The 18,278-nt window shown below is 49.3% G+C and overlaps 1 protein-coding gene across 6 annotated transcripts in view; it reads right to left on the bottom strand.

Annotated features, from left to right (window-relative positions):
• Positions 1–18,278, bottom strand: part of LOC102455798 (dedicator of cytokinesis protein 2-like) — a 427,487-nt gene that overhangs the window by 238,398 nt on the left and 170,811 nt on the right. For all 6 annotated transcript variants that reach the window (XM_089777669.1, XM_089777670.1, XM_089777667.1 and 3 more), the window contains exon 24: positions 2,234–2,304. In XM_089777669.1, the coding sequence (XP_089633795.1) occupies positions 2,234–2,304 (71 nt within the window). The remainder of the gene's footprint in view (positions 1–2,233; positions 2,305–18,278) is intronic.

Consider the following 18,278-nt stretch of genomic DNA (forward strand, 5'->3'; position numbering starts at 1 on the left):
ATTATTGTATATGTATAGTTGGGATTATATTTTCCTATGTGATTACTTTGCATTTTTCAATAATGCATGTGATCTGTCATTTTGTTAACTCTGTCACCCAATTTTGAGAGACCCCTTTGTAACTCTTCACAGTTACTGGGGTCTTAACGATTTCGAGCAGTTTCATAACATTTGCAAATTTTGCCATTACACTGTTTACCCCCCGCCCCCGATCATTTACGAACATGTTAAATAGTCCTGGCCCTAATCCAGATACCACTATTTATCAGTCTCCATTCTGAAAACTGACCATTTACTCCTATTCTCCATTTCCTCTCTTTTAACCAGTTACTGATCCATAAGAGGGCCTTCCTTTTTCTCTCACGAGAGTTTAATTTGCTTAAGAGTCTTTGGTAAGGGACCTTGTCAATGGCTTTCTGAAAATCTAAACACACTTGATCTACTAGATTCCCCTTCTTCACATACTTGTTGACCCCCCTCAACGAATTCTAAGAGATTGGTGAGTCATGATTTCACTTTACAGAAACCATGTTGACTCTTCCCCAACAAATTATGTTTATCTCTGTATCTGACCATTTTGTTTTTTACTATAGCTCCAATTGGTTTGCCTGGTACTGAAATCCGGCTTACTGGCTTGTAATTGTTGGGATCATCTCTGGAGCCCTTTTAGAAAATGGCACCACATTCTCTAGGTATCTGGTACAGAAGCTTATTTAAAGGACAGGTTAAAACCACTGTTAATAATTCTGCACTTTGAGTTCCTTCAGAACTCTTGGGTGAATGTCATCTGGTCCTAGTGACTTGTTACTAGTTAATCAATTTGTTGCAAAACCTCTTTTAATGATTCCTCAATCTGAGACAATTCCTCAGATCTGTCACATAAAATGAATGGCTCGGGTTTGGGAATCTCCCTCATGTCCTCAGCCATGAAGATCGATACAAAGAATTCATTTAATTTTTCCACAATGGCCTTACCATCCTTGAGCACTCCTTTAGCATCTTGATTATCCAATGGCCCCACTGGTTGTTCAGCAGCTTCCTGCTTCTGATGGACTTACTTTTTGAGTTTTTGTCTGTGTGCGCTTCAAATTCTTTCTGGCCTTCCTAACTATATTTTTTACACTTTGTTTGCCAGAGTTTATGCTCCTTTCTATTTTCCTCACTCAAATGTAATTTCCACTTTGTAAAGTATGCCTTTGTGTCTCACTGCTTCTTTTACTTTGTTCAGCTACAGTGGCACTATTTCAGTTCCCTTATTACATTTTCTTCATTTGGGGCATACATTTGAGTCTCTATCATGGTGTCTTTGAAAAGTTTCCATTCAGCTTGCAGGGATCTTACTTTTGGCGCTGTACCCTTTAATTTCTGTTTGTACTAAAATGAGGTTAGTTAGTGCCCCTTCCTGAAACAAAACGCCACAGAGTGGAGCTGCTGTGGTGTCTTCCCCATCACAGGGATGTTACATTGAATTACATTATGATCATTATTACCACGTGGTAATACAGTTGGAGAATTGCCTCTCCCCTTGTGGGTTCCTGATCCAGCTGCTCCAAGAAGCAGTCAGTTAAGGTGTCAAGAAACTGTCTCTCTGCATCCCATCCTGAGGTGACATGGACCCAATCAATATGGGGACAGCTGAAATTCCCCATTATTACTGAGCTGTTTATTTTCATTGCCCCTCTAGTCTCCCTGAACATTTCACAGTCACTAGCACCATCCTAGCCGGGTGCGGAACAGTCTATCCCTACAGCGATATTCTTCTTATCGGAGCATGGAATTACTGTCCATAGAGGCTCCATGGAATACATTTGGTTCATCTAAGATTTTCACTTCATTTGATTCTTTCACGTATAGTGCCACTCCCCCAGCCCACGACATGGCCTGTCCTTTCGAAAGATTTTGTGTCCTAGTGTTACTGTGTCCCACAGAATGGATACAGGTTTCCATTCCCCACCCAGCAGAAAGTGCACAAGGCGGGCCCTTTCTGGGAGAATTGTCTGCCTCCACTGCCACCTTATTTCCTTTGCCCCGTTTCAGAATGATGTATGCTGTTCTAATTACATCGGGACGTGGTCCCCTCTGGACTCTCACTGCCCCAGACGTCACTGCAGGACGACTGGAAGTTGAAGCGGAGTGGCCTATAGAATGCCGTCTACAGACACACAGGCCTCACCTCAGAGCCTGAGCGACCTAGCCTGGTACTCTGGGTGAAAGAAGAGAAAAGTGTCCTTACCCCAGCACAGAGGAGTCAAAGATCCCAAACACGTCTTCCAGGATCGAAGGCAGGTACTTCAGAGCGGCTCCCTGGAAGCAGAGAGAGCGAAGCAGCTGAGGGCTGCACTTTGGTGACACGCGCGAGATGGCACAGCTACTAGCAATCTTATTGTGCCGAGTAACATTCATACTGTGCAAAGAGCCAGCATCAAGCCACAGCACCATGTGGACCCATTTAAAGGTCCCTTGAATTTCATCCTGACTCCAAACATGAGCCTGAGGCTGAAGCATAAGAAACACATCCCTGATTCAGCAGGCTTCATGTGAACAACCCACCAGGTGACTCCCAGAACGCTCACTCCCGAGGGAGACATCTGGCCAAGACCGCTTACTGTTCTTACATCAGCACGAATGGGAATCAGCCGAATTGACGGTGATACTTCAGACATGGGGCAGTTCAGGGCTGTCCTGTGGATTACTGGGAGGCTTGGTATGGGTCAGGCCCCCCCCCACTCACCATGGCAGCAGGAGCTAGAGCCACCAGCTCTGCTCTCTTGCCCAACTCCCAGCCCACTGCACTCCACCGCCACAGTGGCAAGTGGAGCGCCCCGGTGCCAGTCCGAGGTGTGGAGCGCCCGGTCCTACTGCTGGCTGGGAGAGGGCATCGGAGTGGAGCAGGCTCCTGGGTCACTCTCGCTGACATGCTGAGCATGGGGGGACTGCTGCTGCTGCCCCCCTGTGCCAGGCCCCCTGGCAACCCCCAGACTCGTGACACTCAGGGGAAGGGGCGGAGAAGAGGCTGTGGGGTTGCCCCCAGCACTGCACCTGGGGCACCCAGGCCCAGCTAAGGACAGCCCTGATCACTGTGGACAGGAATACCCCATCAAGTCTTTACTCTGAAACAGAGGAAGAGATTTCATACAGAAATTTGGATTCTTCCTTGGATTTGTACAGGTGCACTAGCCCCAACAGAGACTCCAGGCTTTGGGGCTTCCACAGTACCGACTTGGTGCCACCATATTCCCAGATGGAACAAAGTTTTCATATATTCCATAATGGAGAGGCTGGGACTTCTCTCCTGAGCCGGGGTGAATGTCAGAAGAGCGGCCAGCCTGGATCAGACCAAATGTCCATCTAGCCTAGTGTCCTGTCGGCCAACAGTGGCCAATGCCCTTTTCAGATGTCCCCCAACAAACCTACACAGCAGCCAGAAAGTCGCTTTCCACCGTGAGACAGAATGTTTGTGTCTGCCCCGTTTCCTCACGATTTGTTAGAGGACAGTGGATCCTTCAATGAGTCTAGCATCATTTTTAGATCTATTTTGCAGTCTGAGTCGCTTCAGATTTTTTCCCCCATGGTTCCCTCAGCCATCCCATGTGTGTTCTCCAGACCTGAGCTGCAGCCAGTGTTTCAGCTTCCATCCAGCCTTCTCTGTGGGGTGTAACCGCCGCCAGCCTACACAGCCAGTGCTGGTGCACACGTCTGCAGCCTCCCAAGGTCACTAGTAAAGTTCTCCCCCGTCCAAGATTCTGACCTGCTGGCACGGCTTGGAGATCAACTGGCCCAGATTGGCAGCTGAGACGGCCTCATAGTGAGTGCCTGTGTCCTCATTCGGGGCCAAATACGTTCTCTTTTACTTCAGAGAGCAGCAGCCACTGCCCTTCCCTCCTACTGAAGCGTTGATTGTGGCTCTGGAACATCTGTTCCTGGAACTGTCTCTGTTAGGCCTGCTATTCTGCAGATTCCTAGATTCCAGTCCCAGAAGGGACCACTGTGTTCATCTAGTCTGACCTTCTGAGCACAGGCCAGAGCAGATCCTAGAGCAAATCAGAAACACCCAAGTCTTGATTTAAAAATCGTGTTATGGAGACTCCGTCACAACCCTTGGGGAATTGTTTCAAGGGTCACATTTCCAGGATGTTTAGCTTCAACTTGCAGCTTGGATTGTACTAAATCATAGAATCATAGGACTGGAAGGGACCTCAAGAGGTCATCGAGTCCAGCCCCCCGCCCTCAAGGCAGGACCAAGCTCCGTCTACACCATCCCTGACAGAGAAATCTTTCTCTTTCTCCCCACGCAGGCACATACAGCTGGTAATCATTCAGTAAGACTAGCTCGGGGTGGGCAAAAGGGCCTCCATGAGCCGGTTGATCTGGCCCACGGAGGCCCTGCTGCCAGTTAGGGCCTGGGGAGCTCCTGAAGCCTTCTCCGCTCTGCCCCAGCCTGCGAGCAACGTGCAGCGCTTCAATCACAGGGCAGGGAGGAGAGCGGAGAAGGCTCTGCACACTCCCCCGCTCCCAGGCCAATCAGGGCCTGGGGACAGAGGAGCTGCGTGAAGCTTCCTTCGCCCTGCCTCAGCCCTGCGAGAAGCCCACAGCACTTCAGAGGGCCACGTGCTCCTGGCAGCATGGAAAGAGGCTTCCCGTGCTTCCCCACCCCCAGGCCCTGATTGGCCTGGGAGTGGGAAGGGGGGGGGGTATTCCAAGCCTCTTCCAGAGCATGGGTGCCTAGTGGGGGGGGGCACTCAAAGGGAGTTCCTTATGGCACCATATGTGAAGAGGAAAGGAGGAGGATCCAGCAGTTAATCCAAATTAATTTCTCTGCTCTGCCAAAAGCTTCCTATAAGACCTTCGGGCAAGTCACTTAGGGTATGTCTACACTACCACCCTAGTTCGAACTAGCGGGGTAGTGTAGACATACCCACGAGGAGTAACGGTAGTTCGGATTAGGAAGCCTAGTCCGAACTACCTAGTCCGTGCCACGTGTAGCCGCGTGGCACGGAGTCTGCACTAGCGGACATTTAAAAATGGCGGCGCCCGGCTTTATGCAAATGAAGCCTGGGAAATTCAAATCCCGGGCTTCATTTGCAACTCCGGTTGCCTACATTACCCTCCTAGTTCAAACTAGGGTGGTAGTGTAGACATACCCTGAGTCTCTCATTCATTGGCTCTAAAATGAGGATAATAGGAATTTCCTACCTCAAAGAGGGGTGCTGAGGAAAGTACATTAAAGATTGTGAAGGGCTCAAATACAACAGTATTAGGCCACTATAGAGGCTACTACTGTAGCAAACTAGCCACACTCAACTGGCCAAATAGCCACATGTGGCTAGTGGCTAGTGTGTTGGACACCACGGATCTAGCTCTTTTCTGAACCCTGTTAAAGTAATGGGATACGCCTTCACAACATCCTGTTGCAGGGAGTTCCACAGGTTGACTGTGCGCTGAGTGACTTCTCTTTGTTTGTTTTAATCCTGCTACCTATTAATTTCATTTGGACTCCTAGTTCTTATGTTATAGGAACAAGTAAATAACTTTTCCTTATTCTCTTTCTCCACACCAGCCATGATTTGATAGACCTCTACCATTCCCCCCTTCGCCATGCCTTTTCCAAGCTGAAAAGTCCCAGTCTCAATCTCTCCTTATATGGAAGCCATTCCATACCTTTAATAATTTTTGTAGCCCTTTTCTGAACCTTTCCCACTTCCAATATATCTTTTTTTCAGATGAAGTGACCATTTCTGCAAACAGTATTCAAGATATGGGCATACCATGGATTTATATAGAGGTGATATGGTATTTTCTGTTTTATTATAGATCATCTTACCTGAAGAAGTGGGTTTTGCCCATGAAAGCTCATTGGGTATCTTATTTTGATACTATTGCAAAATAGCTTATTTCGTCATTTGGCCTTGTCTGCAAAGCACCAAATTTTGAAATAAAGTGCTATTCCGAAACGTCCCTAACTCCTCATAAAAAGAGGTTTACAGGGACATCAGAATAGCGAGCCTGAAGTAACGGGCTTGCTGTGAAGACGCGGGATAGCCATTCTGGGATACGCCACTATCCCGAAATAGTGTTGCAGTGTAGACGTACCCTAAGATGCCAAAGGATTACTCATTTCTTCTTTGCTACAAGGGTGATCTGTGGACTCCTATCCAGCTTCTCATCCTCTGTAACCCTCAGGTCCTTTTCTGCTGAACTGCTGCCTAGCCAGTCGGCCCCCAGCCTGTAACAGTGCTTGGGATTCTTCCAGCCCAAGGGCCCTTGTTGAACCTCATCACATTTCTTTTGGCCCAATCCTCTAATCTGTCCAGGTCACTCTGGACCCTCCCCCGCCCTCCAGTGTATCTACCTCTTCCCCTAGCTTAGTGTCATCGGCAAACTTGCTGAGGGTGCAACCCATCCCCTCATGCAGGTCATTAATAAAGATGTGGAACAAAACTGGCCCTAGAACCATTTCTTAGGGCATTCCGCTTGAAACCAACTGCGAACCAGACATTGAGCCATTGATCACTACCCGTTGGACCCAACAATCTAGCCAGTTTTCTACCCACCTTATCCTCCATTTATCCAATCTATACTTCCTTAACTTGCTGGCAAGAATATTGTGGGAGACCGTATCAAAAGCCTTGCTAAAGTCAAGGTCTATCACATCCACTGACTTTCCCATGTCCACAGAGCCAGTTACCTCATCATAGAAACTAATCAGATTGGTCAGGCACGACTTGCCCTTGGTGAATCCATGTTGACTATTCCTGATCACTTTCCCCTCTTCCAAGTGCTTCACAATGGATTCCTTGAGGTTCCCCTCCATGATTTTTCCGGTGACTGAAGTAAGCTGACTGGTCTGTAGTTCCTTAGATTGTTCTGTTCCCTTTTTTAAAGATGGGCACCACATTTGCCCTTTTCCAATCATCCGGGATCTCTCCCGATCTCCACGAGTTATGAAAGATAATGGCCAAAGCTCTGAAATAACATTTGCCAACTCCCTCAGTACCCTTGGATGCATCAAATCAGGACCCATGGATTTGTGCATGCCCAGCTTTTCTAAATAGTTCTTAACTTGTTCTTTCTCCACTGAGGCTGTGTCCAGACTCCATGCCTCCGTCGACGGAGGCATGTAGATTAGCCAGCTCGGAAGAGGGAAATGAAGCCGCGATTAAAATAATCGCGGCTTCATTTAAATTTAAATGGCTGCCCCGATCTGCCGATCAGCTGTTTGTCGGCAGATCGGGAGAGTCTGGACGCGATGCCCCGACAAAGAAGCCTTTCTTCATCGACACAGGTAAACCTGGTTTCACGAGGCTTACCTGTGTCGATGAAGAAAGGCTTCTTTGTCGGGGCATCGCGTCCAGACTCTCCCGATCTGCCGACAAACAGCTGATCGGCAGATCGGGGCAGCCATTTAAATTTAAATGAAGCCGCGATTATTTTAATCGCGGCTTCATTTCCCTCTTCCGAGCTGGCTAATCTACATGCCTCCGTCGACGGAGGCATGGAGTCTGGACACAGCCTGAGGGTTGCCCACCTCCTTCCCAACTATCTGGAGTTGTAGTAGTTGAGTAGTGTACCTGATGCTTGAGCTCTGTGACTTTGTCCTCACCCACAACTACTTCCAATTTGGGACAATTTATACCTTCATGTCAGTGGCACAGCTATGGGCACTGGCATGGCCCCACAATATGCCAGCGTTGTTGTGGCTGACATTCAACAATGATTCGTCAGCTCACATCCCCTAGCATCTATCCTTTGCTTTAGCTACATTGATGATCTTCATCACATGGGCCCGCGGGAAGGAGACCCCTGAAGATTTCTCAGGGATTTCAACGATTTCCACCTCACCATCATCCTTAGCCTGGACCAGTCCACATGACAGATCCATTTCCTTGATACCACAGTGCAAGTAAATGATGGCCATATTTCCATAACCTAATACTGGAAACCTACTGAGCTGTTATTCTTACCTACATGCCAGTCTAGACATGTCAAAATGCTATACAAGTAACATTGTCCTCACTTTACAGATTGAGAAACTAAAGCAAAGATTTGTCTGTCAGAAAGCGAGTGATTGACAGAATCTCCTGACTCCATGTTGGGTGCCGTATCCACGAAAACACAAGAACATAACATTCCACCTATTACTTTTCTAATTCATGAATTAGTCTTTTACTGGCTTCCTTATGAGCCTCTGAATTTTTCAAATGCACAATTTCTTCCATTTTTATCCTAAGGCACAGCCGTATTTGCCAGCAAAATGTAGCCACTGAATAACTAGTACATGCAGTAAAGCTTCCCATATTGGTGCAGCTTCCATCCAGGACACATCACATGATCCGTAGTTTACAGCCAGGCCCTAAAATACATCCGGATCTGCTCCAGTCCCACAAAGACAAACACCTACAGGATGTCTATCAGGCATTCTTAAATCTTAAATCCCCACCTGGGGAAGCTAAGAAACAGAGTGACAGAGCCAGACGAGTACCCAGGAATCTGCTTCAGGACAGACCCAACAAGGAAAATGACAGAACACCATTGGTCATCACCTACAGCCTATCCTAGAAAACAATCTCTCTCACAGGTCTTGGGGGACAGGTCAATCCTCGCCTACAGACAACTCCCTAATCTGAAGCAAATTATCTCCAGCAGCAAACCTCACAGCTCAGACACACTCACCCAGGAACCTACCCCTGCAACAAACCCTGTTGCCAACTCTGCCCACACATCTATACAAGCAATACCATCACAGGACGTAACCACATAACCACCAAACCAGGGGCTCATTGTGACGGCGCGTCAGGGAGTCCCCCGACCCTGCACCCCCCTCCACAGCAAGATGTGACTCCGTCAGTCAGAATAGGGAGGGTTTATTGCTTCTCAGAGATACAGCACAGCACGGGCTCAATGTGGACATAGGAGTCAGGGCAGGCAGCCTCAGACCTCTTGGGGGGGTTACACAGGCCCCTGAGCCCCCCAGGACTCGACTTAGTCTGTTCTCTTCAAGTTTTCCCAGCCGAGACCGCCCCCCTCTCTCAGCCACGGGTCACTCACTCCCCCCAGGTAGCCACACCCCTTCCTTTGTTCAAACTCCTTCCCCTGGCCAGGTGCGAAGTGGCTAGGGTGGTAGGCCATGGCCTATGTGCCTGCCCTCAGGGACCAGCCAACCTGCTGGGCAGTGCACACAGACACACACAGTCTCTGCAGAGCAGCATAGGGCAGCAGGGGTCACACAGCACAATACGGCAACCAGTGACTACCAAACCAGAGTGGGCCTGGGGCAGCCCCCCACTATGTCTCACACACAGACACCCCCTCTAATGTGATATATGCCGTAAAGTGCCACCAACACACACACACACACACACACTCGCACACACACCCTCTAAGGTGATATATGCCGAAAAGTACCACCAACACACACACACACACTCACACCCCCCAATGTGATATATGCCGTAAAGTGCCACCAACACACACACACACTCATACCCCCCCAATGTGATATATGCCGTAAAGTGCCACCAACACACACACACACACACACCCCTCTAATGTGATATATGCCATAAAGTGCCACCAACACACACACACACACACACACACACACCCTCTAAGGTGATATATGCCGTAAAGTACCACCAACACACACACACATACACACTCACACCCCCCCAATGTGATATATGCCGTAAAGTACTACCAACACACACACACACACACACACACACACACACACACACACACCCTCTCTAAGGTGATATATGCCGTAAAGTGCCACCAACACACACACACACACACACACACACACCCTCTAAGGTGATATATGCCATAAAGTGCCACCAACACACACACACACACACACACACCCTCTAATGTGATATATGCCGTAAAGTGCCACCAACACACACACACACACACACCCTCTAATGTGATATATGCCATAAAGTGCCACCAATGCTCCTCTGCCATGTATGCTGGCCAAACTGGACAGTCTGTACAGCAAAGGTTAAATGGACACAAGTCAGACATCAGAAACTGAAACACACAGAAACCTGTAGCGCAGGGGTGGGCAGTCTGCCCCGGAAGGGGCGGGGCCTAAACAGGAAGGGGAGGGGCTCCAACCCCAGACCATGATTGGTCTGGGGGCGGGGAGCCACTTTGCCTCCCCTTCCCACTAGGCACCCATGCCCTGGAAGAGGCTTGGCACACTCCTCCATGCCCAGACCAATCAGGGCCTGGAGGCTGGGGAGCATGGGAAGCCTCCTCCTGCCCTGCCAGGAGCATGTGGCACTTTGAGAGGACCTTCCCTCTTATCCTACGACCGCTTACACTGCTTACGAGCATTTTGTGAAGGGCCTTGTCAAAGGCTTTCTAGCATCTAAGGAAGCTACAATCACTGGATCCCCCTTGGCCACATGCTTGTGACCCTCTGAAAGAATTATTTCAGGGGAGTAACAGGAAAAGCTTTTTAAAAAACCAAATAGTCTAGTAGAACCTTAAATTCTTTAATTTTAATTAACTTTAATTCTTATGCAAATGGTAAGTGGCAAAAGAGCTAGAGAGCTGTGCGTCATCTGCACATTGCTGGAACTCGTGTCCTTGTTTTACCAGTTCTCCCACTGGCAGCACGTAGATATTGAACAGAATTGCAGAACGAACATTGTGGGACTCCACAGACGACAGTTGTGGGGGTAGAAATGCAGTTTCCACATCATTACTCTTTGGGTGCATGAGACCAGGAACAACTCAAATCATTTTCAGATGTTCCCCTGGACTGCAGCGACCTCTCTCAGGCAGTACAGCAGGTGCTATGGTTAATAGAATCAAATGAGATAAGAATTGATGTTGCTCTTTGTTCACTTAGTGCAGGAGATCATCTACCACTAACGCGGTTTCCATCCCAAGGGCTGGGTGGAAACTAGACTTTGTCAGATGCAGGATACAGTCTTCAAGTCATGGTGTCTCTAGAAGGCAGAATTGAGTTTCCCTTGGCTATCTAGTAGAGGGAGCTGTACCCATTTTCCTCTCCTCTGGGCTGGCTGCCAAGAAGGGGTTTGCCATACTCGCTCTCTTTTGGCGAGAACGCAGTGAGGGGAGTAGTTCCCTACCTCAATATTTCCTACTGAATATCAAAGCTCCAGCTGACGGATGAGAAACTGATTCTGGTTTCTACTCTCTAAGCTTCACAAAGTGTAAACAAGCCAATTTCATTTTTGTCTTGTCAGCGCCCGTCCTCAGACAAAGTTCCCCCCCAGGATGCTAATCACGAGCTGGGAGGCCTCTGACATGCACTGGAGTTTACAAAAATGGATCAGCATTCAGCAATATGTGCTGGGAGTGCTAGTTGCTGAAAGGATGTCCCCTGCTTGGACCTGCATGGAGCGTGCTGGCACTTGTGTTCTTGCAGGCAGAAAGGCTCCTCCATGTGGAGTGGGAGAGAACATTTGGGAGGGAGTGTGGCGTTGTGAGGGGGGCTGCATGCAGAGGGGGTACTCAGTGCTCACATGTTACTAGTTTAATGTGACAAGGGGAGAGGGGGCTTGTTTCAGAGAACAGCCCAGAACTGGAGCCCCGGCGTCTGGTGCTCTGGTGACCCCGGACCTGTTCAGAGGACACGCCCGGGTCCGTCCAGACGACAGACAAGGGGCTGCAGAGGGGAGACCCTGGTGACCAACCCAGCTGGTTCCAGTGAGGGGAGAACATTGGACGGGGAGGGAGGCGGAGAAGAGGGGCCCGGGCGACCCTCTTACCTGGAGAGAGACAATGGACAGGGGAGGGGCTGTGGCTGGGGTATTGGAGGCTCTGCTGGGAGACTGGGGCTGTTTTGGGGGACTGAGGGCAGGGCAGGCAGGACTCAGCTGGCTGTGGGGGAGACTGACGTGGGGCTGAGGGCCCAGGCCGACTGGCCTGAGGGATCCGTTGCTGTTCAAAGCTCAATAACCTTCCTGTTGGGTGCTGGCTGGGAGTCGCTCTGGTCTAGAGAACAGGGGGGCCAGAGGGACTCATGGCCGAGGCAAGAGAGGGACGTTACATTCAAAGACAGCGGAGGTGGAGACAGGCTGTGCAGAGAGCACTCTGACACAGGTAGGAGGCCAGACTTGTTTCGTGAATAGGCGCCGTCCTGGAGATGGAGGGTGGATTCCTCAGGCGAGAGGGGCCCTCCTGAGAGAGGATCGCTGCACTGGAGGGGACTCCCTGAGAAGGGGCTGCCGCACTGGAGAGGGGGTCCTGCTCGAGGACGGCTGGGCCGTGACAGCAGTGCAGGCTGGGATGAGGAGGTCACTGACGTCCTTTGAGATGAGTGTCCCTGAGGTGCTCCACTCCAGTCAAGGTGCGTCCCTGGAACTTGGATCTGAGATTCTGACAGCAGTGCTCACCTGAGCCATTCATTGCTGAACTCACGTGTGCACAGTCTGGCTCCTCGGTTCCGTCTCCGCAACGAAGTGAGGGTCAGTTCCAAAGCAGAGGGAAGGGGGGTGGCTACTGGAGCACCCACATGGACGGTCATCTCAAAGAATGTCAGTTACTGCACAAGGTGAGTAACCGCCTCTTCTCCTCCAAGAGATGTCCCTGTGGGTGCCCCCACCAGGTGCCTGTAAAGCAGTGTCTCTTAGGATGGTAGGGGCTTCAGGTCAGGCAAAAAAGCTGCCAACAAGACAGCTCTGCCCATTGGCCTTGTAGCAGGGCATAGTGTTGTGTGAATGTGAGTTTTGACATGTGTGGCCACCTTACACGTCAGAGAGAGGGACATTACATTCAAAGACAGCGGAGGTGGAGACAGGCTGTGCAGAGAGCACTCTGACACAGGTAGGAGGCCAGACTTGTTTCGTGAATACCCTAACCTCCCCCTCCTCTCTCCACTGTGGAATATCAGAATTAATTTGGATTCCATTAGGAGTCTAGTTGTGAGTTGTGGAGCACTAGTACTGAGGCTCCTTTATTCTAAGCTGAAGTGCTGAAATCACTGTGTGCTGTGGGGTGCCTGGCGCTATACTGCGGTGGAGCTGAAATCACTGCTGCTGAGGGGAGCCTGGTGCTGAACTACTAGCAGAGCAGCTTGCAAGGGCCAACCAGCAAGCGGACTGCTGCCGGGGCGACCTGGCGGCCAGGTTTGCTGCTATACTGAGGCTCTGTGCTTGCCAGAGGGGAAGAATTGCCTCTTTGAGGCACCCAGAGGTATATGTAAGATTTCCCAGGTCACTGGGTGGGGGCTCTAGCCGGTTGTTGGGAGGAGACCCGTAGATACTGAACCCGGCCCTTGCTGCTGCTATTTACTCAGCTTGGCAGAAGGGTTACATATGTATGACCAGAAAAGGAGCTGGGCTGGACATGTAGCCAGACTCAGACACTGCTGATGGACAGACAGTGTGTATATTCCATTGGTATCCATGAGACATGAAAAGAACAAGAGGAAGGCCTCCAGGACGCTGGATGGATCCTTTATGGAGGATTCATGGACGGACGTGAATGAGAATCACGCATGGCGAGACTATCCACATTGATAAAATCACAGCTCTTCCAAGTATTCCTTGTAAGTTGTGATAGGAGATTGGGTAAAGAGAGCAGGAAGATGGGAGGTTTGGGTGAAGTGCATGTCAAGAATGGTGCTATTAGGATAATGTTTGATCTTTTGTACTACCTTGTTTAACAAGGGCACATGTGGGAAAGCCTACAGGAGAGAGTCGGTTCATGGGAGCACGAAGGAAGGCATCCTCTCGAGAGCGGGTTCCCAGATTTTTTCTCTGCTGTTGCAAATAGATTGTGTTAGGAACAGCCCCAGCATTAGAAAATGTTTGTAGGATGGTGCTGTCCATTACTCTAATGTGCTATAGGGTGTAATATCAGCTGAGCTTGTCTGTAGCAATGTTCTGAATGCCAAGTAGGTAAGGACCAAAGATAGGGATACCAGTTCCATAGCTGGATGGCCTCAGTGCCTAGACAGTGAGACTGAGCTCCCCTTTGTCTGTAGACATAAAAATGCATGTGACATCTGGACTGCATTGGAGACAACTTTCTGTTTCAGAAGGTTGAAAAAGCTACCAGAGGAGAAGCTGTTCTGGATTTGGTTTTAACAAATAGGGAGGAACTAGTTGAGAACTTGAAAGTGGAAGACAGTATAGGGGACAGTGATCACGAAATAATAGAGTTCATGATCTTAAGGAAAGGTAGAAGGGAGACCAGCACAATTGAGGTAATGGATTTCAGGAAGGCAGATTTTGATAAGCTCAGAGAACTTGTAGGTAAGGTCCCATGGGAAGCAAGACTGAAGGGAAAAACAACTGAGGAGAGTTGGAAGTATTTCAAAGGGACGTTGTTAAGGGCCCAAAAGCAAACAATTCCGCTGTGTAGGAAAGATAGAAAATATGGCAAAAGACCAGCTTGGCTTAACAAGGAGATCTTGCATGATCTCAAAATAAAAAAGGAGTCATATAAAAAATGGAAACTAGGACAACTAACAAAGGATAAATATAGGCAAGCAACACGGGAATGCAGGGGCAAGATTAGAAAGGCAAAGGCACAAAATGAGATCAAACTAGCTACAGGCATAAAGGGAAACAAGAAGACCTTTTATAAATACATTAAAAGCAAGAGGAAGACCAAGGACAGGGTAGGCCCACTGCTTAGTGAGGAGGGAGAAGCAGTAACAGGGAACTTGGAAATGGCGGAGATGCTCAATGACTTCTTTGTTTCGGTCTTCACCGAGAAGTCTGGAGGTGTGCCTAACGTAGTGAATACAAGCAGAGAGAGGGTAAGTTTAGAAGATAGGATACACAAAGAACAAGTTAAAAATCACTTAGGAAAGTTAGATGTCAGCAAGTCACCAGGTCCTGATGAAATGCATCCCAGGATACTCAAGGAGCTGATAGAGGAGGTATCTGAGCCTTTAGCTATGATCTTTGAAAAATCATGGCAGACAGGGGAGATTCCAGAAGACTGGAAAAGGGCAAATATTGTGCCCATCTATAAAAAGGGGAATAAGAACAACCCAGGAAACTACAGACCGGTCAGTTTAACGTCTGTCCCAGGGAAGATAATGGAGCAGGTAATTAAGGAAATCCTATGCAAACACTTGGAAGGTAATAAAGTGATAGGGAATAGCCAGCATGGGTTTGTGAAGAACAAGTCATGCCAAACTAATCTGATAGCTTTCTTTGATAAGATAATGAGCCTTGTGGATAAGGGAGAAGCGGTGGATGTCATATACCTAGACTTTAGTAAGGCATTTGATACGGTCTCGCATGATATTCTTATCGATAAACTAGGCAAATATTACTTAGATAGGGCCACGATAAGGTGGGTGCATAATTGGCTGGATAACCGTAGTCAGAGAGTTGTTGTTAACGGTGCTAAATCCTGCTGGAAAGGGATAACAAGTGGAGTTCCTCAAGGGTCTGTTTTGGGACCCGTACTGTTCAATATCTTCATCAATGATGTAGATATTGGGATAGAGAGTACGCTTATTAAGTTTGCAGATGATACCAAACTGGATGGGGTTGCGACTTCTTTGGAGGATAGGGACATAATTCAAAATGACCTTAGCAAGTTAGAGAAATGGTCAGAGGTAAACAGGATGAGGTTTAATAAAGAGAAATGCAAAGTGCTCCACTTAGGAAGGAACAATCAGTTCCATACATACAAGATGGGAAGCGACTGTCTAGGAAGGAGCATGGCGGAAAGGGATCTAGGGGTCATAGTGGACCACAAGTTGAATATGAGTCAACAGTGTGATGCTGTTGCAAAAAAAGCAAATATGATTCTAGGTTGTATCAACAGGTGTGTTGTAAGCAAAACTCGTGAAGTCATTCTGCCGCTCTACTCTGCACTAGTTAGGCCTCAGCTGGAGTACTGTGTCCAGTTCTGGGTGCCACATTTCAAGAAAGATGTGGAGAAATTGGAAAGGGTACAGAGAAGAGCGACAAGAATGATTAAAGGTCTAGAGAACATGACCTATGAAGCCAGGCTTCATGAACTGGGCTTGTTTAGTTTGGAAAAAAAAGATCAAGGGGGGCCATGATAGCAGTTTTCAAATATCTAAAAGGGTGTCACAAGGAGGAAGGAGAAAATTTGTTCCTCTTGGTTTCTGAGGACAGGACAAGGAGTAATGGGCTTAAAGTGCAGCAGGGGAGGTTTAGATTGGACATTAGGAAAAAATTCCTAACTGTCAGGGTGGTCAAATATTGGAATAAATTGCCAAGGGAGGTGGTGGAATCTCCCTCTCTGGAGATATTTAAGAACAGGTTAGATAGACATCTGTCAGGGATGGTGTAGACGGAGCTTGGTCCTGCCTTGAGGGCAGGGGGCTGGACTCGATGACCTCTCGAGGTCCCTTCCAATCCTATTATTCTATGATTCTTTTTCTGTGTTAGAAAGTACATTGAGTAAAACCCTCTCCCTTGGAAAGCCATTGGCACTGGCTCTATTGCACCTATTTGTAGAAGGTGGAGGGTCCCAGAAGAGGGATGGGGAAGGAGGGTGGGTAGGAGGAAGAGCAATGAAGGGGATGGAATAACTGACTTCGATGAGCTCCAACGCCCATCGGTCTGTTGTTATTTGTGCCCGTTTGTGTAAAAAGTAATGGTTAACTGACTAGCCGAGTAGTCAATGGAATTTCCTGCTGGGGCTCTTGTACATTTCAAAGGGGGAATGCGGAACTCTGCGTGCAGCCTAAGGCCAGTGGGAAGTCCCGCTGACTCCTGGCTGCATGCAGCGTGCCAGCTCTAAAATGTACAGGAGTCCCCAGTGGGGGCTCTTGTGCATTTCAAAGTGGCAGCACAGACTGGAGCCCGGGGTCAGTGGGGGGACTCAGAGTCCCCCCACTGACCCTAGGTTCCATGCTGCATTGCCACTTTGAAATGCCACATGGAGCTGGGGTCAGCTGGGGACTCCCCAGCTCATCCTGGTTCCGCGGAAATGCCGCACTGGAGCCCAGGATCAGCTGAGGAGTCCCCAGCTGACTCCAGGCTCCACACACTCAGTACAGCTGATCCCAGGCTCAGCTGTGCGGCACTGCCCTTTTGAAAAGCTGCTGCTTTGAAGTACCCTTTCTTCCCCTTCCCCCCCCCCCCTTTGCTGCCTCTAGCTCAGGGATTCCCAAACTTTTTTATACTAGGGACCAGTAAATCCATGCACGAGCTTCTGGAGGACCAGTAACATTTATTTACATATTTATTAAGAAAATGATGAATATGCAAATAAATTGTTTCTGGTCCTCCCAAAGCCCCTAGTGCCAACTTTAGCCCACAGAAGTCAGTCGGGGCCACACAAGTGAGATACAAAAACACAACCCCTCAAACCTCGCTAATGTGGCCCCAACTGTGCTTGTGGGTGTTGGGACAGAGTTCTGGGGGAGGGGGCTTGTGGGTGCTGGGGCAAAGGACAGGGTGCTTGTGGGGGGAGGGGACAGGGACCCATACCTGGGGATCCTGTAGCTGCCTAGGCCGAGGAAGTGTGCGGGCTGCTCCCCCGTCTCCCAAACAGCGGTGCGGTACCTGACACGCTGGTCCGACACACACCTGATGCCTTCCTGTGCAGGGAAAGGGGGGAGTCCAGACCACACAAGTCTCAGCCACTGGGGCAGCGCGCACCTTGCTCCTCCGGTCCCCACGGCAGCACACGCAACCCGAGCAGCTGGAGCTGGCGCAGTCCCGGATCCCCATCCACTCCCCCCCGCGCAGGAAGGCAGCAGGGGAACAAAGTCTCCAGCGCGCAATGGACCGGTATTTTAGGGACTGCGCTGGCTGTTGGGGCAAGAGGGAGAGCAGCCCGTGCACTTCCGGGACCTGGCACGCAGCTGCAGAACTGCTGCACGGCCCCACAGGAAGCCCGCGCTACCTCCGTTGACACTGGGAGTTCAGCGCGACATTCATGTTGGGGGTTGTGGGATGCGAGGCAGGCTCTCGCAAACATTTTTGAGGCCCGGTATTTTTTTCCTAAGGACCGGTACTGGGCCGCAGACCACATTTTGAGAAACGCCGCTCTATCAGACAGAGGCAGCAAGGGGGGTGGGAAAAAATCGACTAGTTGACTGACTATCCAATAAGCATTTGCCCTAAGCCGGAGGCTGTGGCTGAACTGTCTGGTTGGAAGTGTAACAACAGTGGAGAGGTCTCTCTAGCTCTCAACCAGACCTTCAAATCTGCTGTTTTGATATAGAAGGTTGGGCTGTTGAGGATGGTTGTTGATGCTGAGGTCTATGCCACTGCAGTCTGTAGAAGTTCTACCTGGTGGAAGTTCTACCTGGATTGTGGTCAGTATGGTTGGGGGGAGGGATAGCTCAGTGGTTT

Source organism: Pelodiscus sinensis, chromosome 4 (assembly GCF_052426305.1).
Source record: "Pelodiscus sinensis isolate ZL-2025 chromosome 4, ASM5242630v1, whole genome shotgun sequence".
In the NCBI taxonomy this organism is placed as follows: domain Eukaryota; kingdom Metazoa; phylum Chordata; order Testudines; family Trionychidae; genus Pelodiscus; species Pelodiscus sinensis.